The sequence below is a fragment of the Zea mays genome, chromosome 1 (assembly GCF_902167145.1).
Source record: "Zea mays cultivar B73 chromosome 1, Zm-B73-REFERENCE-NAM-5.0, whole genome shotgun sequence".
NCBI classification, from domain to species: Eukaryota; Viridiplantae; Streptophyta; class Magnoliopsida; order Poales; family Poaceae; genus Zea; species Zea mays.
This window is the reverse complement of record NC_050096.1, coordinates 64,790,808-64,816,997: the sequence shown is the minus strand read 5'-3', so window position 1 is coordinate 64,816,997 and position 26,190 is coordinate 64,790,808. Positions and strand designations below refer to the sequence as shown.

Below are 26,190 nucleotides of genomic sequence, written 5' to 3'. Positions count from 1 at the left end.
TGGGGTGGGCCGTGTACGTGTTGAAACTGTTATCCTGCCCCAGGTTGGGATGGACGGTGGTACATTCGTGTTGGTAGAACTGTGAGAAGAAAAGATGGGAAAACTTTGCTTTCTTGGCTGCGATGATTATCTGCTCAAACAAGATATGCAAATTGCAAAACCATTAAAGGATAGTATTAGTTCTATTTGTTCATACAGTTCTACAGCTAGTTGTTCTTGCTATGTTCATGGATTGCAATACTGGATAAGATCATGATGGATGTCGTGTGTGTTTTAATCACCATTTCTAAAATTTATTCTATTGGTAAGACGATTCTAAGATACAGGTTGGAGTTGGATTCCTTGCATATACATAAACAGATAAAGAAGCAACCGGTTTATAACAAAAATATGTCTTCTGTTTTGCCTGTTGCCCAATTCTCTTTTAGTGTAGCCTACTTACAATAATTAAAAGAAGAGTTGGTGTCTGTTTGAGTAGACAGCTAAGTGCATATATAAGTGCATGATTTTGATTACTAATTGTGATCTTGATGATCTTTATTTTGAAGACGGTCTAACATATAAGCGCATGATTTAGATGAACGGGATTGCTATTGTGCCATTTCTGAAGAATCTTACTATTTTCTCTTGCCTTCTTAGAACAACATGGGAAGAAGTGATGATGACAGTCCATCGCCGCCAAGAGGTCACAGGAGAAGAACTCGCAGCCCAAGTCCTCGTGGTAGTTATGGAGGCCATGGCAAGCGCCCCACAACTAATCTTATGGTGACGAATCTTGGTCCGGATTGTAGGTAAGATTCTCTCTGCTCCTCCTAGATCAGAAGTAGAATGGATTTTATTTGGTGCTGTGTAATACCCACTTTGTAAGGAAGAATAAAAGGAGATATTGTTTCCTTTATATATGTATGTGTACCTCTAGTTATCATTACATGTGACCACTCATGTAAAAAAATAGATCCTTAATAAGACACAAATAAATCATTGCATCATATTGGATTTATGTTTGTGCATTAAATAAAATAATAATGTTAATAGTAATAAGGTAATAATTACTAGAAGTTGGGTTAAACCCTAAAATTGGAATTAGGGTTTTGAAAATAAGAGGAAGAGAAATGATATAAAAATATAATTATATTTATAAAATTGGTATTTTTCATTTCAAAATATTATTTGAGAATAAATTTGCACAAGGTTTGATGTTAAATTCGAATTCAAACTAAACTTAGAAATGAAGAAAATAAAAAGAAAATAGAAAGAAAAGATAAAAGGGAAAGAATAAAGCTTCATGGGCTGGCTGACTCCACTTCTGGCCCATCTATTTTCCCAGACCGGCAGACCGCGCAGCCCAGCCTCCACCGCGGCTCTGACAGGCGGGACCGTCTTGTCAGCCGCACGATCCATGCCCGTTCCGGGAACCCGGCGCTGGCACATGGGGCCCATCGGGCGGTCTCTCTCTCGCGCGCTCGCGTTCTTTTCCATTCACTGATAGACGGGCCTTACACTTCACTCGTTGTGTGGACGACTCACTGTACCGCAGGCCCTGGGTGTCAGAAACTGAACCATCTCGCCAATAATGGTGGGCGTGCCTGAAGACTGTCACACCCGGTTTTAGAAGGCAAACCGAATGCGAACCATGTACGTGCCAGGATCAGTAATTCACGTACACAGCGATTACATAAATGACTCATCATAGGGATCTATTGTGGATGTTCCTGCGGGAAAGGCCATGTTAGGCCGTGTGGTCGACGCCTTGGGAGTACCTATTGATGGAAAAGGGGCTCTAAGCGATCACGAACGAAGACGTGTCACAATGCTTCGAATTACAATAAAGAGTAAGGAATAATATTACAGACTAGAGCCATTTACATAATATAAATCAAAGTACATAGAATCGAAACGTAGCCAACGTAAACAACCCACCACAGGCAACTGACTGGGGGAGGTCTCTAGCCTAATCCTCGAACTCGTCGAAGTCCTGGAACTCCCGGAGATCCGCCTCGACACCGTTCTCTTTCTTTACCTGAGCATAGATTGCACCAAAGGCAACCTGGTGTTTTGTGAAAGCAAGGGTGAGTACACATCAACGTACTCAGCAAATGTCCCATTTGGCTGTAGTGGACTAGCTTTATGTGGGGTTAAGTCAAGCAGTTGCTTTTAGTTGTTCAGGTTATTATTACTAGTAGAAAGCCAGGTTTTAGCATTAACCCAAGTTCTTAACCCAAAGCACCCTTTCCAAACGAAAAGAATACCACTTACCATTACCAAAGTCAATACCAAGAACCATCAATCTCATTGCCACCTGCAATTCGAACATCTCTGATCAAGTACCACTAATCACTGGAGCTCCCTTGGCCGCTCATAACCGCGAGCACGGCTGATATATCAGTTTTCAAACACTCTGTGATTCCATAAGCCGTGATTCCCTCTTGCCTCGGGCCGATCAAACCCTTAAACACTACCAAGGTGAATAGGCAGGGTTTCACTACGTAGCCTTTACAAAGATTCCCCGGGGCTGTAGCCGCCCGTTAGGTTTCCTAAATGTACCTCACTCCTCCCCAAGGGGCGAACCAAACTTGGCAGAGCGAGCTGCATACACCGAGCCCCATTGACGACACGACGGCTAAGCAAACTACACCACGGTTCCTCTAATTATTCAGCTAAGGGCATCCCATTCCACCCTCATGGTTGCACTGTTTTCCCGGGCGGTCATCTAATGAACAGGTCCTTACGGAGAGGCACTCGAGAAACCGCTCGAGCCCCCTTGAATACCACAAGTACCACATCATAATAAAGGAGAGAAACGGTGTATCATTGATAATTCTCATCATGTTCATTGATTAGAGTTGAGCAATAGCATAAAGCTAAACAATAATAATCCGACCCAAATAGGTAAACAAGGACATGGATAACAAAAGCTAGTCAATCCTTAGGCATAAATGTGAAATGCGGGAGGTGAATTAAAGAATGTATAGGACAAATATGGGTCAAGGGACACTTGCCTTCACCAAACGAATGCTTAGGGTCTTCATTCTCGTAGAACTCGAAGAGTTCGATCTCTTGGTCGCCAAATCTTGACCGTCGATTCCTCGAAGCTCGAAAACAGATCGCAATCTAATCGCAACGCGAAGCGAAGACGAACAGGCACAAGCAAACAAACATATACATATGCATAAGAACATTGCACCATACAAGATAAAAGGTTATAAAAACATGCAGCGTAAAATAGAGCTCGATTCTACGGTCACGCGAGGGAAAGAAACGTCGAACTCGAAGCTACGGTCGACAAGTTATCACATTTATGCTAAATATATATTAACTATAACATTTAATTCAGTGTTATCAAATATAAACAATATCTACTACTTAGTTTTGATTAAATCTGCTACACTGACAATTGTCTATTAAGTAAGCAATTTAATTAAAATGAGAGAGTCTAAGCGAGAAAAATTTACGACGCGCGCAACAGCACGACAGCGTGCGAACGACGCACGGACACGCGTGACATAGCGCGCGGACGACATATAAAATAGAGCGCGCGTCCAGCGAGAACGATGCGCGAACCAGCACGCCACCACGTGCGGAACAGCACGCGTGACACGCGCGAACGATGCGTGACAACGCGTACGAACAACACGCGGACAACGTGACGAAGCGCGCGACACGCGATAATCGCTAACAAATAACCTGTTTATAATAAACAAGTATGAGTTCAGAAACATTTGAGCTAATATTAATCACGCTAACATTTATTTATAAAAGTATAAATTAAAGCTATGGGTTAGTTTTTAATTAAACTACCATTTTAATAACCATCAGACTAATAAATAATTAGTTAATTAATTAAAACATGCTTACGACAAAACTATTGACACGCGGGGGTAGATGAACGTCGTCTAGGGGTAAACGGACGTCATCTAAACCCCGACGACATGTTGTGCACATACGGAAGTGGGTACGTCCGCGACACGAGCACGACAACAAGCGCGGAGCTACGATGACGCGGTTTGGGACTGGGTTCGGCGACTTGCGCATGAAGTAGACGGAGAGTAAACCGGGGTAGATGAAGCTCACCTCGGCGACGACGAGAGCGACGTAGACCCTGCTTTGCAGCGACGACAATAGCGGCACGATGAATCTCGCGGCGAGACGCTTCTCTGGCAAACGACGGTGACGGCGAGCGCGGGGATGGGACAGGGCGCTCGACGCCGCAAGCGAGCTAGCTACGCAGGCGGGCTAGCCACGCGCCAGGACCGCGCCGGGGGCGCTGGCCACGCGCCAGGGCCGCGCCGGGCACCACGCCACGGCCACGCGAGGGGACCGGGCCGAGGACGCGCGCCATGGCCGCGAGCGAGCACGGCGAGCCTCGTCGGGGGCGCCGTGCGCAGGACGGGCCACACCGGGGCCCGCGCGCACCGCGCCGCGCCACGGGGAGAGGAGGGGAGGGCTGTGCGGGACGCGCGCCGGCCGAGCTCCGGCCGCGCGCCGTAGGCGCTGGACCGAGCCCCAGGCCGCGCCGAGGGCCACGCGCCGGGCAGCCGAGCCGGGGCCGCACCGCACTGCCGAGCCAAGGTCGCGCTGCGCTACCTAGCCGAGGCCGCGCGCGCACCGTCGAGCCAGGGCCGCGCGCCCGCCGGCTATGAGGGATGGGGGAGGCACACGTGAGGTCTTCGACAGGAGGAGAGGGAGGTTGGAGTATACTTGGAACCGCCATCTCCATGAGTAAGGGAAGGATCGTAGTGGAGGTAGTCACGGCGCCGTGGGGGAATAGGGGGAGAGAGGGAGAGAGAGTGGTGGGCGGGACGTGGGCGCGGCTGGGCGCACGCCTGTGGGCCCACCAATCCGGGGTGGCGTCGAGACGGAGCAGGTGCGTGAGCCTGCGCATGGCAGCGGTGGCGCTGGGAGTGGCAGCACGCACTAGGGTTGGGGGAGAATGGGGCGCGCTGCGCCTGGTGGGCTCGCTGGGCCGCGCGAAATGGGTCGGGGACGGGCGTGCGCGCAGGCCATGGGAGCTAGGCTGGGGGCAGTGCAGGGATGGGCCGCAAGGCCGAGTTGGTGGGCTGAGAGGAGGAGGGGCTGGTTTCGTTTTCCCTTTTTCTATTCAAGTTTAGTTATAGTTTTTGAATCGAAAATTCAAATACACTTCTTGAGTTTGAATGGATGCACCACCACAACAATTCAACATACCATAAAATATCTCGGCATGTTATGCAAAAATCAAGGACCCTTTTAGGGTCCTATTTTACTACACACAATATATATATATACACTCACACACAAAATAACTCTCTACTATTTAGGTAAAGAAAAGAAAATTAAGGAAAGGAGAGAGAGTAACACCCGAATTTGGTGGATATAAGAAAATAAATTTTATATCCCCAAATTCAGGGTGTTACAAAGACCCGGGCGGATTTTCCGTTGGCGCAAACATCGGGGTCCGTTGCGCCCACCCTCATCCCGACCTGGCCGCGCTTATAGGGAGTAGCTACGCGGGCTCCGTCTTCCTTTTCCATCGCCGCCACAACGCGCCAACGCGCTCAGCCGTGAGGGAGGAGTTTTGGTCGTCGCCGTCGTGCCTTCCCATCCATTCACCGCCGCCTGGAGCTATTGGAGGGGTCATGGGTCTGCACCGAGCTTGTGCGAAGCCGTCCGTGGCGTTTGCGGGCGGAATCGTTCAACGAGCGCCCCTTAATTGCTCACCGGAGCTCTTGGCCGTCGCGGGTATCGCACTGCACCGCGGCCAGAACCGTCCACGCTCCAATACCGGTGAGTAAACCCTACATCATGTCCACCAGTTCCCTGCGATTGTGTAGCACTCCGTGGAATCGAGTTTGATGCGCGTGTTCGCGGAATCGGGAAGTCCGGCGATGGCACGCCGTCGTACTGAGTCCCGGTCCACCGTGGTTGTGCGTGGTGAGAGGAAGAGACGACCATCGTCGATCTGTTGATGGAGGGCGGAGATTAGATGATAGCATACCTATTCGCACGATTAAATCTTGACCGTTGATCGGATCCGAGGGCTACGATCGTATATCACATAATTAAATCCAGACCGCTCGCTGTTGATCGGATGTTCGGGAACACGTACTGCCTCGCGATCTAATCCCGCACGCTAAAACTAGATCCAACGGCCAGTTTCTGGCCATACCCCTTCGACCTCGGCTTTTTATTAAAGAATCCCTAGGTTTATTGAGATTCAACCCGCAGTCCATATAGCAGTAATCTGAGTCTCAGGAAATCTTATAATTAAGCCCCTGACCTCTCTGGTTTTTTATGCGCCCAGTCCCGAACTCATTTAAAATGAATAAATGAATTAGTAAATGCAATTTTAACACAAAAACAATTGCTAGAACTTGGAAAATTCATATCTAATTCATTTTAAATCCAAATTGACCTATTCCAATTTCTAAAATTTTGTAATATTAATATCTATCACCTAAAGTCTCTGTTTTGACATGAAAACAGAAAGAAAATTTATTTCTCATGTAATTCCATTCAAGCACATTAAACATTTGAAATTTCATAATTCAAAATCTATAACTCCAAAATTAGCGATTCATGTTCCTAGGTTCTTATTTTAATGTATAGATTTTTATTGTGTATTTTATCTATATGTTTGGTGCAATGTTAATTTTTGCTATACTATGTATGTATTGTGTTGATGCGAGTAGACGAGCAAGCCACTGTGGATTTTGGGGTTCAGCAAGTAGAAGTAGCTGAGCAGGAGCTCATTGAAGGCAAGTTGTGTCCTTGATCACTTACTTTTTCCCAGCCATGTTCTTGTTAATTATAATGATCTGCATAGGTTAATTTTGATGGGATCCAATAGGTTACCCTAATTTTGGTTATCTTTATACCTTGTTTACCACTGAAATATTTTTGGGTAGTACTTGCTATTGCTTTATGTGGATTTGGGTATGGAGATACACTATTTCAGGATTACACTTTTATTATATTTTTATTATTATTGTTCATGTTAAGATCATTAGGTTAATGGGAACATGGAGCGACCACCTAGAAAACAGTGCTACCACAAGGGTTTAATGGGACGCCCTTGGCTGATTAACTAGGAAAGCTAGTGGATGTCTTCCTTACCCGAAAGGGGCAAGGGCAGTAGGGGAGTGGTCAGTGTAGGGAGGTCCTTGGGTTGATTTTGCTGCGATGGCGGTCAGGCGAGGGATTCCTGCACTGGAGCTTCCTATAAACTGTAGCGGGATTTCTGAAGCTAGTGGAACTTTGTAAAGGCCTCGTAGTGTTACCCTGCCTCGCCTCCTCGGTAGAGGTGTATGGGATTGGTCATCTCTTGGCAGATGGGTAACATGACTTGTGGGTAAAGATGCGCAACCTCTGCAGAGTATAAAACTGGTATACTAGCCGTGCTCACGGTCATGAGCAGCTCGGACCCTCACATGATTAATCTATGGAATTAAAACTCAATTTGACATTTGCATCGCATTTGAGATTATTTTACTATTACTTTATTTATTATTAAGGTTTGGTATTTACTTACACTTAGTAATTGCTAATAAAATTTTGACCAACTTATAAAAGCAATATTCAGCCTCAGCCTCTATTTTGTTGATCAGCCTTACACTTCACATGAACTCCCATCTTTGGTGAGTTCATGCACATTATTCCCCACAACTTGTTGAGCTATGATCATGTGTGAGCTCACCCTTGCTGTTTCACACCCCCCACAGGAGAAGAACAGGTGGTCGAAGAGGAGCCGTCTAGCACTGAGGCATTCGACTTGATCTAGGTGGCGTCTCCTAGTCAGCTTTCTGGCGCCAAGGATAGATTTTAGATCATGTTATATTTATCTTATATTTTGTAAGACTTCCGCTATGTAATAAATACTCTGATTATATTGTGACATTTATCTCTATACACTCTATTATTATATATGTTGTCTTCTTTGGCGTATGTATGATATGCACCCAGCTTAGTCCCTTAAAGCCCGGGTGTGACATGCTGCTGTCAATAGTTATTGAAGTGGTCAAGATAAAATATGTACTAATATTGGAATTCATCAAAGGGAATACAATCAGCAGGCTTATTAGGATTGAGTTTTTAATTTTGCTTGACTTCTAGTATCTTTTTTCTTGCAAATAAAAAAGCATGTTGATCTTGTTTAGTTTTCAAATTATTCCCCTGGAATGTAGCTCATGTACGAACAGATAGAATTTGTAAATATATTTACAGTTCTATCTAGCTATTCTGAGGGATTTGTAATGCATTGTGCTTTGTAAGTTATGTCTTAATGAAGCATACCCCTCCCTTCCCTGATTTACTTTGTTTTTCGTTGAAAAGTTCTTTTCATTTTCCAAGTTTATGATGTGCTTCATATTGCATATAACGATGAGAATGGATATTCATTGACACTACACAACTGTAACTTTGCTGTTATCACAACTGCAGGAGTTATCACCTTCGTGAACCATTTGGAAGATTTGGCCGCGTTAAAGACATATATCTGCCAAAGGATTACTACACTCAGTAAGTATATTTGCTCCAGAAACATGTTTATGATTGGTGTTGCTTGTTTTTAACATATTAAGCTTGTTCTTTACATTTTTTAAAAAAATATATATTATGCTCTGTTTCCTATGGTTCACGCTGGATTGCTTTACCCAACCCCTGAGATTAACAGTGAAAGTAACCTTTTTGAAGACGCAATGCTTAAGAGTACTATTGGAGAAAAGGAAGAAATACAAGTTTAAAGAGATATGCAATGTCTCTCTAAACACTGATGAGTGCAAGGTCAGCAGCTTAGTACCTGCTTTACCTTTGAGATTAGTTCGTGTATCAATTGAAATTGATTTGTGTGTATCACCATTCTTGGAAGGAAGAGTTTGCGGCATGGATCTTGATTTGGTTGTCTCTACAGGGGTTTTCTCCTTGGTTCTGAATCATTGCTACTTCTAGTAAAATACTAAATTTTGCTTTCTGTTTCAGGCAATTTAGAGGATTTGGGTTCGTCGAATATGTTGATCTTGAGGACGCTTCTAATGCAAAGCACTATATGGATGGGCAGATAGTTCTTGGAAGGAAACTTCGTGTTGTTTATGCACAGGACGTCAGGAAGTCACCTTCTGCCATGAGGTTGAGGGCCATAGAAAGAAGGTAGTAATTTTCCCCTTCATGATGCCCATCCTAGAACCATGAATCTGTGCGGACCATAGCATGTTAGGAGGCAAAAGCTGATTTACTTGTGCTTTCTTTTTCCTGTAGCGGCGGAGGTCCTTCTTGTGTCCGGAGGTCGCGCTCAAGGTCACCTGGGTACCATGATTCTCCTAGGGGTAGATCACGGTCCCGAAGTCGAAGCTACTCGGCAGCACAACACTATTCAAGGTACGACTTGTTGCCATCCTATTGTATGTTGATGGAAACTCCATGGGCTTGTAACGAATGTGCCAATTCAATTGATTGGCTCACATATCATCTTGACAGGTCCTCGTCTCCTCGACCTCGAGAGAGATCGTCACCAGCTGACAGCGGATCAAAGAGTGCAAGCCCCGGTGCTAGCAGGTCTCCTCCCAGGCAGAGATCTCCTTCTGATGGCGAGTGAGGTACCTTAGAACTACTTTTGTCAGCAACCTCGACCCTCGTGCACTATACGATTTCTGAACAAGCTAGTAGGATGTATTGGGTATTCCGAAATCTCTGGTGAGCGAAGTGGATTTTGAACCAACGAACCTTGATGCAAATTCACAGATACTTAGAACCAATCACTGAGACCCGAGGGCCACTTCACATATACTACTGCTACTGTACTGCTAGTGTTTTTTGTGAACTATTACTAGTAGTAAGGAAGAAGTGCAATTCCAGGGAATATCTGGAGTTCCTCTCATTCTTGCTATTTACTCAGTTGCAACTGTTTCTTTGAAAACATTTTGCTATTTACTAGTGACAAAACAGGATAGGAAAATCATGTACCAACAGATGCTTTTTATTGTATTCACTTAACGTTTACCTTAATTAACAGGAAAGAACCAAAATTAAAAAAAAAAATGCAGAAAAACTAAACAGATATAGGAATGGAAACGGTTATAGGTGAGGTGTTCTCTAAACGTATTTATGGTTACTGTATACAGGAAAATACCGGCTGTATTCCTTATTTATGGGTTACTCGCTTATTGCTAGCATTAGAAGGCACTTATTTTTGTAAACCTCTTGGTTCACTCATCTCTCTTGTGGACACGTAAGACGGTGTTAAACCGACACAGGTACTGCAGTTTACAGCAATAGGTCAACATTATGTATGTGTAGGTCTATTTTATGTTTTCTTTTATTGTGTGATGTGACGCGTTTTTATAAAATTTGTTAAGGTTTAAGTACGGACTTAGGATTTTTGTAGAGTCATCATTTTACGGTATCATGGTAATATATTTGTATTTTGTTCAATACTATGTTGTATCCATTGCATCTTGAGTAGAATATTTGCAGTGGATATATGTATACACGGATTAGAGAAGAATAGTTAGTCTAGTGATGTAATCATGTAAGTATTATGTCTTAATCTTATCAGCCATAGTTCTTGCCTTGCTAAACCCTTGTATATTATTTATTTTTTCTGGCATACTTTAAGCATAACAACTGTGTCCGCCACTAATATGTAAGATATTTCTGATTTGGATTATCCGTTCCTAACCGTTATTGCTGTGTTCTTGAATGAATTGATCTGTTCTTGATTTGGATATAGCCGTTTTAGTTTCCTCGACACGTGTTTTCAATTTTGTTTCTGCTTTTAGATAGAAAATACGGAATAAAAATGATTAGAAAATACGAGACGCAGCTCCAAGAGTTATCATATCTAACGTTCTATACGGAAGAGCCTTAAGTGCTTTTTATACGCTACTCTAAAAGATCCCTTCTACGTATCTTTTTTTCATAGTGTTCTCTATATCTTGTCCTTTATATGTTGTAGATCTATACTAAAAATATGTTTTGTTTCAATTTTTTACATGCATATCTGTTATATTCTTAAATGTTATATACTATCCTATGTATGTTTATGTTTTAAAACTTGATGTCTAAAATATAAAATAGATATATGAGAGGAGAAAGACTCTATCTAGATAATACTCTAGAAAACATCTATAAATGTTATAGATGTGAGAATGGAGAATTTTCTATATATTATGGTAGAGTATCTTGTAGAGTCTCGCATTGAAGAAGACTGTGTTGTAGGCATGGAGGCGTTGGCCGAGGCAGGACCAGAAAGTTTGGGCTAGGTCATTTAGAGTTATCTAAAAATAGGAACCTAAAACATGGCTCGGCATAAAAAAATTGATTGGATCGGCACGTCATGACTATGACTATGGATCGTGTTTGAACTGGCATGCTACGAAATGAGACATGAATTATAAAACTAACATTTAAAGGGTTATTTTATGCTCCAAATTTTTTTTTATCTACTCACAAAAGTTGTAGCAAACATTGATATTTATTGATATCTTAGTAAAATATATGTATAATTTTGAGTCATGTTGTTCGTCATAGCAATCTATTTTTAAATGCTTTCTCTTTCTTGTATAATTTTTAAAATCTATAACAAAGTTTTGAATAATTTCAAGATATATTTTTTAGATATATACCAATTTTTCTTCGAGTTGTGCTTGAGCCATCATGGCACGACCATCGACCCGCAGTGCTTTTGAGCCATGTCGTGCCTAGGTTTTGGTATTTGCACACGGTTAGGCTGAGTCTAAGGGTCTGTTTGGTTGGGTTGAGGCTGTGAAAAAAGCCGCTATGGGCTATGAAAAAATTGTTGTAAGTTGTGAGCTTTTATAAACTCTTAAATTGTTTGGTAGAACCTGCTAAAAGTACGTTAAAAGTTCTTCCATGTATATTTTTACAGTTCCATCTAAAAGCCGCTAAAAGAATGTCTAGAGGTACTTTCTACTTTGCACTGTGAGAAAATCGGCTTTTATAAAAAATTGATTCTTGTATTTAGTCCTTTAGTTTGGCCTTTTTTTAGAGAGCAAAAGCCAAATCAAACACCTCCTAAAATTATTTTGTGGCGTGTCTGCGTAATAGGCTGGCAAGTGCATATAGTCTCGGACCCCAAGTCACGTACTAAACAGTCCCAAGAGTCTAGGACTATAAGCGAAGAGCGGATGGAGAGAAAATAGCACGGCAATGGCCGGGTTAATTGCTTCAACATTTGACGCGTTGTTGCCCCGCAACCATGTAGAGGGAGCTAAACTAATTATTCGGACCGTTTCAGCTGTAATCTATAGAGACAAAAATATTTTAGAAGTACTAGAAATCGATTAGAGATAGCAATGGAGATCCGATCCTTGATTCTCCACTGAGAATTCCTTTATTAGAGCTAGTTTGGAAACTTCATTTTTCTATGGGATTTATATTTTCCCAAGGGAAAATGAACTAATTTCTCTTGGAAAAATTGAAATCCCTTGGAAAAAATATGTTTCCCAAACTAGCTCTTAGGTGATGAGGTTAGGGGAGTTTCTCTCCCACGGGTTGTAAAAGGGGGGAATTCTTCTCCGACGTGTAAACGAAGACGGGTGAGGAAGCATCTCTATTACCAAGGGTACCGTTAAAATTACATGTGACGATATTTGCATATAATAGTTAATAATAAAAACAAATAATTATTTTGTCTCTTACCTATGATAATGTGTATAAGGATCTAGGAATTTATCCCCGTGGGGAACTTTGCATTAATGGCATATAAACTACATGGATGGGGATCTTAGGAATTTATCCCCCACGGGATGGGGGAAGCCCTTGGCTCAGTAACATCAAAAAAAAATATGTTGGATTAAACTGATTAAAGCCAAAACACTTTAATGTTAACCTTTAAACAAACCATATGAAAATCTTTCTGATCAACGTTTGATTTAAACATAACTCAAATTTAATTCAAACAACACTTTTATGTTAACCTTTAAACAAACCATATGAAAATATTTCTGATCAACGTTTGATTTAAACGTAACACAAATTTAATTCAAACAAAACCTAAATTGACTTGTTGGCGTATGCTGCTTATTGCAGCGGACACACGGTATTCTTTAGTAAAAGGCGAAAGAATAGTTCGCTTTGTGCCCACTGCGCAGCTGCGTGATTCATACCAGCCGCTACCCTCACTGCTAAAATAGCAGCAGTCCCTGGTGCCGTAACCTTCAGCGAACAGTTTGGCACTAAAACGGCAGAGCGAGCGCCAGCCGCCCAAGTGCCCAACGCCCGACGGCTGAAATGCAGATCAAGGCCTACGCGGCCGTGGGCTTCCATTTCCAGCAGCCCAGCCCAGACGCGATGGTGCCCGCTTCCACTGGCCGAGCGGACGGCGCGACGACCTGGCAGCCGCTTGCTGCGGGCTCGCCCGCTGCTGTTGCCGTGTTAGCGCTGATTTGGTCATCGGGGATCCCGAAGAGATCTATAGAGAGAAATCCCCTCATAATTCGGGCTAGTTTGGCAGCAACGTGGGAAAAATCCTAGGAAAGATGTCCACCAACGGGATTTTAGATGCCACTAAATTTCCTGGGAGTATTTTCCCTCTTGGGTGTATTTTCCTTGCCACTGTTTGGGAACCAAGGGTCAAAATATCCATCTTGAGCAAAAATACTTCAAACAATTAGGAAAAAACAAAAAATCTAATAAAAATAGAAACAAAAACAAAAAGAAAGATCACTAAAAATCCAAAAAAGTAATCTAAATACCATTCATTATGCAACGAAAAACATAATCAACATATGATTTGTTCAAAAAATTGCACCAGATATGATTCACACATAGTTTAATTTGAATACCATCTTGTGAGGACTTTAGCAAGTTGGCAAGCACATCAAGAGTTATCAGATGAGCAATTGTTTGTCAACTACGCAACTGTATCAAGAGTTCGAGAGGAAAAGCCACAGTGAATTTCTGGAACTTGGAGCTGCAACAGAAGCTACTTAATTGCAGCAAACAGTAAGGTAACATCAGTCGAATTTGACTATGATATACAAACGAATCTATGATTCCAGAAATGGTGAACACACCTGCACATCAAGAAAAAACATATCCCAGGTAATAGGACGTCTTTCAAAAGCCCTTACAAAAACAGTTGAAAACTCTATGTACCATTAAAAACTGCTTGACAAGAAGTGGCAACATAGTCTTTGAGAAAAACAAAGGAGCACGATTCTTGAAAAGTGGTGGGGTAACGAAGCACTATTGTATTGCAAAAGTTGCCAATACTTAATCTTGATGCAGTAGTTGCAACTTGCAGAGTGAAACAGAATCATTCCTTCCAGAGAAAATAATCTTGAGTGTAGCGATGTGAAGGAGACATACTGGTCCAACTACCCCCCGCTCCCTCCCCTCCCTGTCATATTGCCATGATGACGGACGCTGCTACCGCGCGCTGGTGGCGAGGCAGCAGAGGCAAGGAAGCCGCAGGCACCTGAGGAGCTTGGGCGCCCTGGCGCTCGCGCTGTGGCGGAGGGCGACGGCGGCCGAGGCCCGGGTGCGTGTGTTGGTCGCCAGGGTGGCATGGTGGCTTAGAGAGGTGTAGATCTACAGGAGCTGACCTTGTGAGGGGAAGGAGATGGCGTCGGAGACGACGATGGTGCCGCGATGGAGGTGCTCACGGGGATGGCGTCGGCGAGGCTAGGCCTAGCGTCGCGGGGAGCCGGGGCGATGGGGGAGATGCTCCCAAGACCAGGTTGGCGGCGTCGTGGAATCGCCTGGCCTCCCGATGCCAGGGTTTTTCCCGACCGGAAAAGATGCTCCCCTAGACGAAAGTCCGTCGAGTGTTTGGGCTTCCAAACACGCAGAAGTAAAAACTCCAGGGAAATGTCCGTGTGGGTTTTCTTCCTGGAGAAAATGCCGGGAAACCTATGGGTTTTTAGGTTACCAAACTGGCCCTTCAATTTTGAATAGCAAGGGGATTTCTTCCCATGGATCCACTCGGGATCCCCGATCACCAATCAGCCCTTAGGGTTAGGTTGGCAGCCACAAAACCGGATAAGATGGAAGGAACTAAAATTCACTCTTTATCTAAAATTAAATGAGAAGGAGATTTTATCTAATTTTTTCTGTCGCGGGAAGTTTTTATGCGGTACCAGAGCTTCCTGTTCAAAATTAGACCACCTGCTAACCATAGTACCATACCACGATTGAAAAAAGAAATGCTACCTACATTAGCGGTTACTATTATATATTAATACTAGTAACTGGCGCGCGCCCTCCACGCGTAGGGGAAAATCGATATATAAGTTATAACAATATCATATCGTCTGGACAAGATATGCATACATATAAGTGATTAGTGTTCTGTGGTGTGATATGTTTGAATATGATGTTGTGTTTCATAGTGATCGAACAGTTTGTGCAGAATCAATCTAAGAGAGGAATTGTAAGCAAAGGACACAGTGTTACTCAAGGAAAACGAGTATTGTGTGCATGATCTGGGAAATCATACCGGTTATTCTTGAAGTTATAGCCTCAGTAGATTTTTTTGATGTTTCCAAACGATGAGTGAACCTGCGAAATGAAGAAGGTGTAAATCAGATTTGTTATACTTACTTTCAATGGAGAATATAATATTTTGAAAAAAATGAAAACGTGTATGCACAGAAACATGTGTGCAGGGGTATTATCCCAAGTTGTGTAATATCGTAAGGTCGGCATGGTCAAAGTTGGTAGTTCTTTTATGTATATGAGGTTAACTTATTCTTACTGTTAGCATTGCGATGTTTTAAAATGATGAGTGAACATGTGAAATTAAGAGGGTGCAATTAGGATTCGCTATGTTTATTTTCAGCGGAGTATGATTTTTTTCCTAAAGAAAGTAAAAATGTGTATGCGGGAACAACATGTGAAATTCCAGGTATATAATCCCAAGGAAAACATGAGTGAAGTTGTGTTCTTTCATGCATAATAAATATATTTGAGGTTAACTTACTTTTTTCTGATAATTGATAGATGAGAAAAGTGTCAAGAACATGTTAGTTGTGTACTTGTGGAATCATGAAGTGAATAATCTATTGTCATGTCAAGTAGTTGCATAGCGAATATGAAAATCGTGCAAGCAAATAAGGTAATATATGCAGGAATTGATGGGCTGTAATTGAAATTGGGGAGGTTGCGCATACTAATTAAATGTACCTAATTAGACGTACTTGTTGTGCTCGGAGTCGAAACTTTTGGGAATTAGAGATGTTTTCGCTCAGCGTGAAGAGCCGACCTGCAAGCTAATAAACATTAATTAAACTATGTAAATAAATCCACAAAGGAAAAAATATAGTGTGGATTGGCATCTCAACACCGTTTGAGAGCTGGTTGGGCAGGGGAGGCGTCGTCCCCGTTGCTGCGTTGCTGTGCTCGCACGCTGACGTGATGATGGTCGTGGTGGCTATGACCGTGGGCAGAGGCTCGCGTTGGGCGTCGACGGACACACCGTTGTTTATTGTGTATCATAAAAGCCAATTTATTATAATCAGTTTCATGTATCATAAAAGCCATTTCGGTATTGAGAAAGGTTCGGGAAAACTATAGCGAGATTACTAATCAGAAATGGCAGCTAGGCAAGGCGTAATGCCTAAAATCAAGTATTATCTTTAGGCACACCGACAAGGTGAGAACAAACATCACTTTCTTCATAGTGAAGCCGAAACACTACATCTTGTGTTTGCTCAAATAAAACGGAAGTGATGACCAGAAAAATAAAACAATGACGGCTAAAGAAACATCCTCCATAAAGTAAATTCTCAATCTAGAATACATGTTCACAGATGTTGAATGCTAGTTTGATCAGCAATGATGTGTGTAACTTAGCACCAAATGATTCTATCTCCATAAGACAATATTTTCCTTTTCAGAAACCAAAATCATATTGTAAATCAACTAAGCAAGAGAGTTTGAAGTATTTGAAAATATCACAGGACTTCAAAGGCTACACACTTAATGGACAATGAAAGATGAACAAATAGGGAGGATCAAGGGAAACTTTGGCTCGCCCACAGTAACTAAGATAATTGATAAGGATTACGACAGCACATGGAATGGTAGCATGGGGCTACAATGATTCTTTTCGAAAACTTTCCTAAGTATCCTTAGCAGATAAAAAGTATCACTCTTCTCAGAGAAGAGCAGAACACCGTCTAAACTTGTGCTTCCAAAGTAGCATCATGATTTTTTCCTCAAAGGTAGAGTTTGCAACGTGGTCATTGTGATTACTAAGGAGACAGTACAATACTACCTAAATGAATATGTAAATCTCTGCATACTCAAACTTTACTGTAGAACACGAACGAAGTGTTTTGCTCCCCGCTCTATATTGTAAAAAATTTCTCTGGACTCTATTGTGCAGTCAAGAAAGATAGAGAACATATCTTGCGACAGGAATATTGAAAGGGAATTAGGCTTACACCTATTTCCTAATTAATTTTGGTGGTTGAATTGCCCAACACAAATAAATTGGACTAACTAGTTTGCTCTAGTCTATAAGTTATACAGGTGCCAAAGGTTCACAATAAGTCAATAAAAAGATCAAGAATGGGTTCGAACAAAGAGAGCAAGGGACAACCGAAGTGTGCCCTGGTCTGGCGCACCGGACTGTCCGGTGCACCACCGGACAGTGTCCGGTGCACCAGGGGACTCCAAGCTGAACTCTTCACCTTCGGGAATTCTCAGAGGCGCTTCGCTATAATTCACCGGACTGTCTGGTGCACCACCGGACAGTGTCCGGTGCCCCAGGGGAGAGCGACTCCGAACTCGCCAACTTTAGGAATCCGCTCCGCTAAAATTCACCGGACATGTCCGGTGCACACCGGACTGTCCGGTGAGCCAGCGGAGCAACGACTACTTCACGCGCAACGGTCGACTGCAACGCAATAAATGCGCGCCTGCGCGTAGAGGACAGAGCACGCGCGGGTGGCACACCGGACAGTCTACAAGACTTGTCTAGTGCGCCACCGGACAGCTAGGCGGGCCCACAAGACAGAGCTCCAACGGTCGGAACCCAACGACCAGGTGACGTGGCTGGCGCACCGGACTGTCCGGTGCGCCATGCGACAGCAGCCTCCACCAAACGGCTAGTTTGGTAGTTGGGGCTATAAATACCCACAACCACCCCACCTTCAAGTCATCCAAGTTTTCCATCTTCCAACTACTTACAAGAGCTCTAGCATTCAATTCTAGACACACCAAAGTGATCAAATCCTCTCCCAATTCCACACAAAGCTTAAGTGATTAGTGAGAGAGATTTGCTTGTGTTCTTTCGAGCTCTTGCGCTTGGATTGCTTCGTTCTTTCACTCTTTCTTGTGAACAACTCAATTGTAACCAAGGCAAGAGACACCAATTGTGTGGTGGTCCTTGCGGGGAAGTTTGTTCCTGTTTGATTGAGAAGAAGAAGCTCACTCGGTCTGAGGGACCGTTTGAGAGAGGGAAAGGGTTGAAAGAGACCCGGTCTTTGTGACCACCTCAACGGGGAGTAGGTTTGCGAGAACTGAACCTCGGTAAAACAAATCCTTGTGTCACACTCTTTACTCGCTTGCGATTTGTTTTGCGCCCTCTCTCGGACTCGTTTATATTTCTAACGCTAACCCGGCTTGTAGTTGTGATTACGTTTGTAAATTTCAGATTCGCCCTATTCACCCCCCCTCTAGGCGACTTTCAATTGGTATCGGAGCCCGGTGCTTCATTAGAGCCTAACCGCTCGAAGTGATGTCGGGAGATCACGCTAAGAAAGAGACGGGGACCGGCGAGAAGCCCGCTACAAGCCACGGGAAGGCTCCATCGAGAGAGTCCTACAACAAAGGGAAGGGGAAGGAAAAGGAATCCCCTTCACACAAGTCACGTCGGAGCGATGATAAGAAGAAGAAGATGAGGAAGGTGGTCTACTACGAGACCGACACCTCATCGCCATCCACCTCCGGCTCCGACACGCCATCTGTCACTTCTAAGCGTCATGAGCGCAAGAAGTTTAGTAAGATCCCCCTACACTATCCTCGCATTCCTAAACATGCGCCTTTACTTTCCGTCCCATTAGGCAAACCACCAACGTTTGATGGTGAAGATTATGCTAGGTGGAGTGATTTGATGCGATTTCATCTAACCTCACTCCACAAAAGTATATGGGATGTTGTTGAGTTTGGTGTACAGGTACCATTCGTAGGGGATGAAGATTATGATGAGGACGAAGTGGCCCAAATCCAACACTTCAACTCCCAAGCCTCAACTATACTCCTCGCCTCTCTAAGTCGAGAGGAGTATAATAAGGTGCAAAGGTTGAAAAATGCTAAGGAGATTTGGGACATGCTAAAGACTGCGCACGAAGGAGACGAAGTGACCAAAATCACCAAGCGGGAAACGATCGAGGGGGAGCTCGGTCGCTTCCGACTTCGCCAAGGGGAGGAGCCACAAGACATGTACAACCCGCTTAAAACCTTGGTGAACCAAGTGCGCAACCTCGGGAGCAAGAAATGGGATGAACACGAAATGGTTAAGGTTATTCTTAGATCACTTGTTTTTTCTTAACCCTACACAAGTGCAATTAATTTGTGGTAATCCTAGATACACACTAATGTCTCCCGAGGAAGTGATAGGACACTTTGTGAGCTTTGAGTTGATGATCAAAGGCTCAAAGAAAATCAACGAGCTTGATGGCCCCTCCATGTCCGAAGCACAACCGGTCGCATTCAAAGCGACGGAGGAGAAGAAGGAGGAGTCTACATCAAGTAGACAACCAATCGACGCCTCAAAGCTCGACAATTAGGAGATGGCGCTCGTCATCAAGAGCTTCCGCCAAATCCTCAAGCAAAGGAGGGGAAAGGACTACAAATCCCGCTCCAAGAAAGTTTGCTACAAGTGTGGTAAGCCCGATCACTTTATAGCAAAATGTCCTATTTCTAGTGACAGTGACAGGGGCGACGACAAGAAGGGGAGAAGAAAGGAGAATAAGAAGTACTACAAGAAGAAGGGCGGTGATGCCCATGTTTGCCGGGAGTGGGACTCCGACGAGAGCTCCACTGACTCCTCCTCCGACGAGGACGCCGCAAACATCACCGTCACCAAGGGTCTCCTCTTCCCCAACATCGGCCACAAGTGCCTCATGGCAAAGGACGACAAAAAGAAGAAGGTTAAATCCAAATCCTCCACTAAATATGAGTCCTCTAGTGATGATAATGCTAGTGATGAGGAGGATAATTTGTGTACCCTTTTTGCCAACCTAAACATGCAACAAAAAGAAAAGTTAAATGAATTAATTAGTGCCATCCATGAAAAGGATGACCTCTTGGATACCCAAGAGGACTTCCTAATCAAGGAAAACAAAAAACATGTTAAGGTTAAAAATGCTTACGCTCTAGAAGTTGAAAATGTGAGAAATTGACTAGTGAGCTAAGCACATGCCATGATGTTATCAACAACCTTAGAAATGAAAATGCTAGTTTAATTGCTAAGGTTGATTCAAATGCTTGTAATATTTCAATTCCCAATCTTAAAGATGATAATGTTGATTTACTTGCTAAGATTGAAGAATTAAATGTTACTCTTGCTAGCCTTAGGATTGAAAATGAGAAATTAATTGCTAAGGCTAAAGAACTAGATGTTTGCAATGTTACAATTTCCGATCTTAGAGATAAAAATGATATATTGTGTGCTAAGATTGTTGAACTTAATTCTTGCAAACCCTCTACATCTACCACTGAGCATGTCAGTATTTGCACTAGATGTAGAGATGTTGATGTTAATGCTATACATGATCACATTTCCATGATTAAACAACAAAATGATCATATAGCCAAATTAGATGCTAAAATTGCCGAGCATGAACTAGAAAATGAAAAATTTAAGTTTGCTCGTAGTATGCTTTATAATGGGAGACGCCCTGGCATTAAGGATGGCATTGGCTTCCAACAGGGAGGCAATGTCAAACTTAATGCCCCTCCTAAGAAATTGTCCAACTTTGTTAAGGGCAATGCTCCCATGCCTCAGGATAACGAAGGTTACATTTTGTACCCTGTCGGTTATCCCGAGGACAAAATTAGGAGAATTCTTTCTAGGAAGTCTCACCCTGGCCCAAATCATGCTTTTATATATAAGGATGAGACATCTAGCTCTAGGCAACCAACCCGTGCTAAGTTGCCTAAGAAGAAAACTCCTAGTGCATCAAATGACCATAGCATTTCATTTAAAACTTTTGATGCCTCTTATGTCTTAACTAACAAATCCGGCAAGGTAGTTGCCAAGTTTGTTGAGGGCAAACACAAGGGTTCAAAAACTTGTGTTTGGGTACCCAAAGTTCTTGTTTCTAATGCCAAAGGACCCAAAACAGTTTGGGTACCTAAAACCAAGAACTAAACTTGTTTTGTAGGTTTATGCATCCGGGGGCTCAAGTTGGATAATCGACACCGGGTGCACAAACCACATGACAGGGGAGAAGGAGATGTTCTCCTCCTACGGGAAAAACCAAGATCCCCAAAGAGCGATCACATTCGGGGATGGAAATCAAGGTTTGGTCAAAGGACTGGGTAAAATTGCTATTTCACCTGACCATTCTATTTCCAATGTTTTTCTTGTAGACTCTTTAGATTACAATTTGCTTTCCGTCTCTCAATTATGCAAAATGGGCTACAACTGTCTATTTACTGATATAGGTGTCACTGTCTTTGGAAGAAGTGATGATTCAGTAGCATTTAAGGGAGTGTTAGAGGGTCAGCTATACTTGGTAGATTTTGATAAAGCTGAACTTGACACTTGCTTAATTGCTAAGACTAACATGGGTTGGCTCTGGCACCGCCGACTAGCCCATGTTGGGATGAAGAATCTTCATAAGCTTCTAAAGGGAGAGCACATTTTAGGATTAACAAATGTTCATTTTGAGAAAGACAGGATTTGTAGCGCATGCCAAGCAGGGAAGCAAGTTGGTGCTCATCATCCACACAAGAATATCATGACAACTGACAGGCCGCTGGAGCTCCTACACATGGATCTATTCGGCCCGATAGCTTACATAAGCATCGGCGGGAGTAAGTACTGTCTAGTTATTGTGGGTGATTATTCTTGCTTCACTTGGTGTTCTTTTTGCAGGAAAAATCTCATACCCAAGAGACCTTAAAGGGATTCTTGAGACAGGCTCAAAACGAGTTCGGCTTAAGGATCAAGAAAATAAGAAGCGACAACGGGACGGAGTTCAAGAACTCACAAATCGAAGGCTTTCTTGAGGAGGAGGGCATCAAGCATGAGTTCTCTTCTCCCTACACGCCACAACAAAATGGTGTAGTGGAGAGGGAGAATAGAACTCTTTTGGACATGGCAAGAACCATGCTTGATGAGTATCTACACCGAATCCTCAAGAAGACATTCTACGAACTCCTAACCGGTAAAAAGCCCAATATTTCATATTTTAGAGTCTTTGGTAGCAAATGCTTTATTCTTGTTAAAAAGGCAGAAAATCTAAATTTGCTCCTAAGACTGTAGAAGGCTTTTTACTAGGATATGATTCAAACACGAGGGCATATAGAGTCTTTAACAAGTCCTCTGGACAAGTTGAAGTTTCTTGTGACGTTGTGTTTGATGAGACTAACGGCTCTCAAGTAGAGCAAGTTGATCTTGATGAGATAGGTGATGAAGAGGCTCCGTGCATCGCGCTAAGGAACATGTCCATTAGGGATGTGTGTCCTAAGGAATCCGAAGAGCCTCCAAATGCACAAGATCAACCATCCTCCTCCAAGCAAGCATCTCCACCAACTCAAAATGAGAATGAGGCTCAAGTTGATGAAGGAGAAGATCAAGAAGATGAGGCACCTCAAGATGACAGAAATGATCAAGGGGGAGATGCAAATGATCAAGACAAGGAGGATGAAGAACCAAGGCCGTCACACCCAAGAGTCCACCAAGCAATCCAACGAGATCACCCCGTCGACACCATCCTCGGCGACATTCATAAGGGGGTAACTACTAGATCTCGCGTTGCACATTTTTGTGAGCATTACTCTTTTGTTTCCTCTATTGAGCCACACAGGGTAGAGGAAGCACTGCAAGATTCAGATTGGGTGGTGGCGATGCAAGAAGAGCTCAACAACTTCACTAGGAATGAGGTATGGCATTTGGTTCCACGTCCTAATCAAAATGTTGTAAGAACCAAGTGGGTGTTCCGCAACAAGCAAGACGAGCATGGTGTGGTGACAAGGAACAAAGCCCGACTTGTGGCCAAGGGATATTCACAAGTCGAAGGTTTGGATTTCGGTGAAACCTATGTACCCATAGCTAGGCTTGAGTCAATTCGTATATTATTAGCCTATGCTACTTACCATGGCTTTAAGCTTTACCAAATGGACGTGAAAAGTGCCTTCCTCAATGGACCAATCAAGGAAGAGGTCTATGTTGAGCAACCTCCCGGCTTTGAAGATAGTAAGTACCCTAACCATGTTTATAAACTCTCTAAGGCGCTTTATGGGCTCAAGCAAGCCCCAAGAGCATGGTATGAATGCCTTAGAGATTTCCTTATCACTAATGGATTCAAAATCGGAAAGGCCGATCCTACTTTATTTACTAAAACTCTTGAAAATGATTTGTTTGTATGCCAGATTTATGTTGATGATATCATATTTGGGTCTACTAACGACTCTACATGTGAGGAATTTAGTAGGATCATGACACAGAAATTCGAGATGTCTATGATGGGAGAGTTGAAGTATTTCTTGGGATTTCAAGTAAAGCAACTCCAAGAGGGCACCTTCATTAGCCAAACAAAGTATACTCAAGATATTCCAAGCAAGTTTGAGATGAAGGATGCCAAACCCATCAAGACACCCATGGGAACCAATGGGCATCTCGACCTCGACACGGAAGGTAAATCCGTCGATCAAAAGGTATACCGGTCGATGATAGGCTCTTTACTCTATTTATGTGCATCTCGACCGGATATTATGCTTTCCGTATGCATGTGTGCAAGATTCCAAGCCGACCCTAAGGAAGCTCACCTTACGGCCGTAAAACGAATCTTGAGATATTTAGTTTATACTCCTAAGTTTGGGCTTTGGTACCCTCGGGGATCCACTTTTGATTTAATTGGTTATTCGGATGTCGATTGGGCGGGGTGTAAGATTAATAGAAAGAGCACATCGGGGACTTGCCAGTTCTTGGGAAGATCCTTGGTGTCTTGGGCTTCAAAGGAGCAAAATTCCGTAACTCTTTCTACCGCCGAAGCCAAGTATATTGCCGCAGGACATTGTTGCGCGCAATTACTTTGGATGAGGCAAACCCTTAGGGACTACAATTACAAATTAACCAAAGTTCCTCTTCTATATGATAATGAGAGTGCAATCCGCATGGCGGATAATCCCGTTGAGCATAGCCGCACTAAACACATAGCCATTCGATATCATTTCTTAAGGGATCACCAACAAAAGGGAGATATCGAGATTGCATATATTAACACTAAGGAACAATTAGTCGATATCTTTACCAAGCCACTAGATGAACAAACTTTTAACAAACTTAGGCATGAGCTAAATATTCTTGATTCTAGGAATTTCTTTTGATGTCCTGCACACATAGCTCATAAGTATACCTTTGATCATGTCTCTTTTATATATGCTATGACTAATGTGTTTTCAAGAGGATTTCAAACCAAGTCATAGGTGTGTTGAAAGGGAATTGGAGTCTTCGGCGAAGACAAAGGCTTCCACTCCACTCCATAACTCATCCTTCGCCGTCACTCCGAGCAACTCTCCATCTTTGGTATAATCTTCACTCATATTTTTATTTGCCAAAGGGGAGAAAGTAGTTTTACAAAAGGGCTTATATCTCACTCAAAGTATCCGTTTTTGGCGATTCATGCCAAAGGGGGAGAAAGTATTAGCCCAAAGCAAAAGGACTGCACCACCACCTAATTTTAAAACTAATGATTTTCAAATTGGTATCTCATTGTGTTCAAAAGGGGGAGAAAGTAGTATTTTTCAAAATCGATATCTTAAAACCCTCTTGAACACTAAGAGGAGAATTTCATTGAGGGGGAGTCTTGTTTAGTCAAAGGAAAAGCATTTGAAACAGGGGGAGAAAATTTCAAATCTTGAAAATGCTTCTCAAAATCTTATTCATTTACCTTTGACTATTTGCAAAAGGACTTTTAAAAGAATTTACAAAAGAATTTGCAAAAACAAAACATGTGGTGCAAGCTTGGTCCAAAATGTTAAAAATAAAGAAACAATCCATGTGTATCCTATAAGTATTTATATTGGCTTAATTCCAAGTAACCTTTGCACTTACAATTATGCAAACTAGTTTAATTATGCACTTCTATACTTGCTTTGGTTTGTGTTGGCATCAATCACCAAAAAGGGGGAGATTGAAAGGGAATTAGGCTTACACCTATTTCCTAATTAATTTTGGTGGTTGAATTGTCCAACACAAATAAATTGGACTAACTAGTTTGCTCTAGTCTATAAGTTATATAGGTGCCAAAGGTTCACAATAAGTCAATAAAAAGATCAAGAATGGGTTCGAACAAAGAGAGCAAGGGACAACCGAAGTGTGCCCTGGTATGGCGCACCGGACTGTCCGGTGTGCCACCGGACAATGTCCGGTGCACCAGGGGACTCCAAGCTGAACTCTTCACCTTCGGGAATTCTCAGAGGCGCTTCACTATAATTCACCGGACTGTCCGGTGCACCACCGGACAGTGTCCGGTGCCCCAGGGGAGAGCGACTCTGAACTCGCCAGCTTCGGGAATCCGCTCCGCTAAAATTCACCGGACATGTCCGGTGCACACCGGACTGTCCGGTGAGCCAGCGGAGCAATGGCTACTTCGCTCGCAACGGTCGACTGCAACGCATTAAATGCGCGCCTGCGCGCGCAGAGGACAGAGCACGCGCGGGTGGCACACCGGACAGTCTACAGGACTTGTCCGGTGCGCCACCGGACAGCGAGACGGGCCCACAAGACAGAGCTCCAACGGTCGGAACCCAACAGCCAGGTGACGTGGCTGGCGCACCGGACAGTGTCCGCAGCCTCCACCAAACGGCTAGTTTGATAGTTGGGGCTATAAATACCCCCAACCACCCCACCTTCAAGTCATCCAAGTTTTCCATCTTCCAACTACTTACAAGAGCTCTAGCATTCAATTCTAGACACACCAAAGTGATCAAATCCTCTTCCAATTCCACACAAAGCTTAAGTGATTAGTGAGAGAGATTTGCTTGTGTTCTTTCGAGCTCTTGCGCTTGGATTGCTTC

General features: G+C 43.3%; 1 protein-coding gene and 1 non-coding gene across 2 annotated transcripts; one reads left to right on the top strand and one right to left on the bottom strand.

Annotated features, from left to right (window-relative positions):
- Positions 1 to 525: 525 nt before the first annotated feature.
- On the top strand, positions 526 to 9,823 carry LOC103635562 (serine/arginine-rich SC35-like splicing factor SCL33). Its single transcript, XM_020547137.3, has 5 exons — positions 526 to 791; positions 8,416 to 8,493; positions 8,953 to 9,123; positions 9,229 to 9,348; positions 9,448 to 9,823. The coding sequence occupies exons 1-5, from the start codon at positions 646 to 648 to the stop codon at positions 9,563 to 9,565; spliced, it is 633 nt and encodes a 210-aa protein (XP_020402726.1). The 5' UTR covers positions 526 to 645; the 3' UTR covers positions 9,566 to 9,823.
- Positions 9,824 to 12,965: 3,142 nt separating this feature from the next.
- LOC111590674 (U5 spliceosomal RNA) lies at positions 12,966 to 13,084 on the bottom strand. The gene has a single exon (XR_004855716.1). It is a non-coding gene; the product is annotated as a U5 spliceosomal RNA (small nuclear RNA).
- Positions 13,085 to 26,190: the final 13,106 nt, after the last annotated feature.

Bases quoted from the DNA above. Each gene is read 5' to 3' on its own strand.
- LOC103635562 (XM_020547137.3), top strand. From the start codon at position 646: ATGGGAAGAAGTGATGATGACAGTCCATCGCCGCCAAGAGGTCACAGG. The intron at 792-8,415 runs GTAAGATTCTCT...TCACAACTGCAG, and splicing joins AATCTTGGTCCGGATTGTAG to GAGTTATCACCTTCGTGAAC. The intron at 9,124-9,228 runs GTAATTTTCCCC...TTTTTCCTGTAG, and splicing joins AGGGCCATAGAAAGAAGGTA to CGGCGGAGGTCCTTCTTGTG.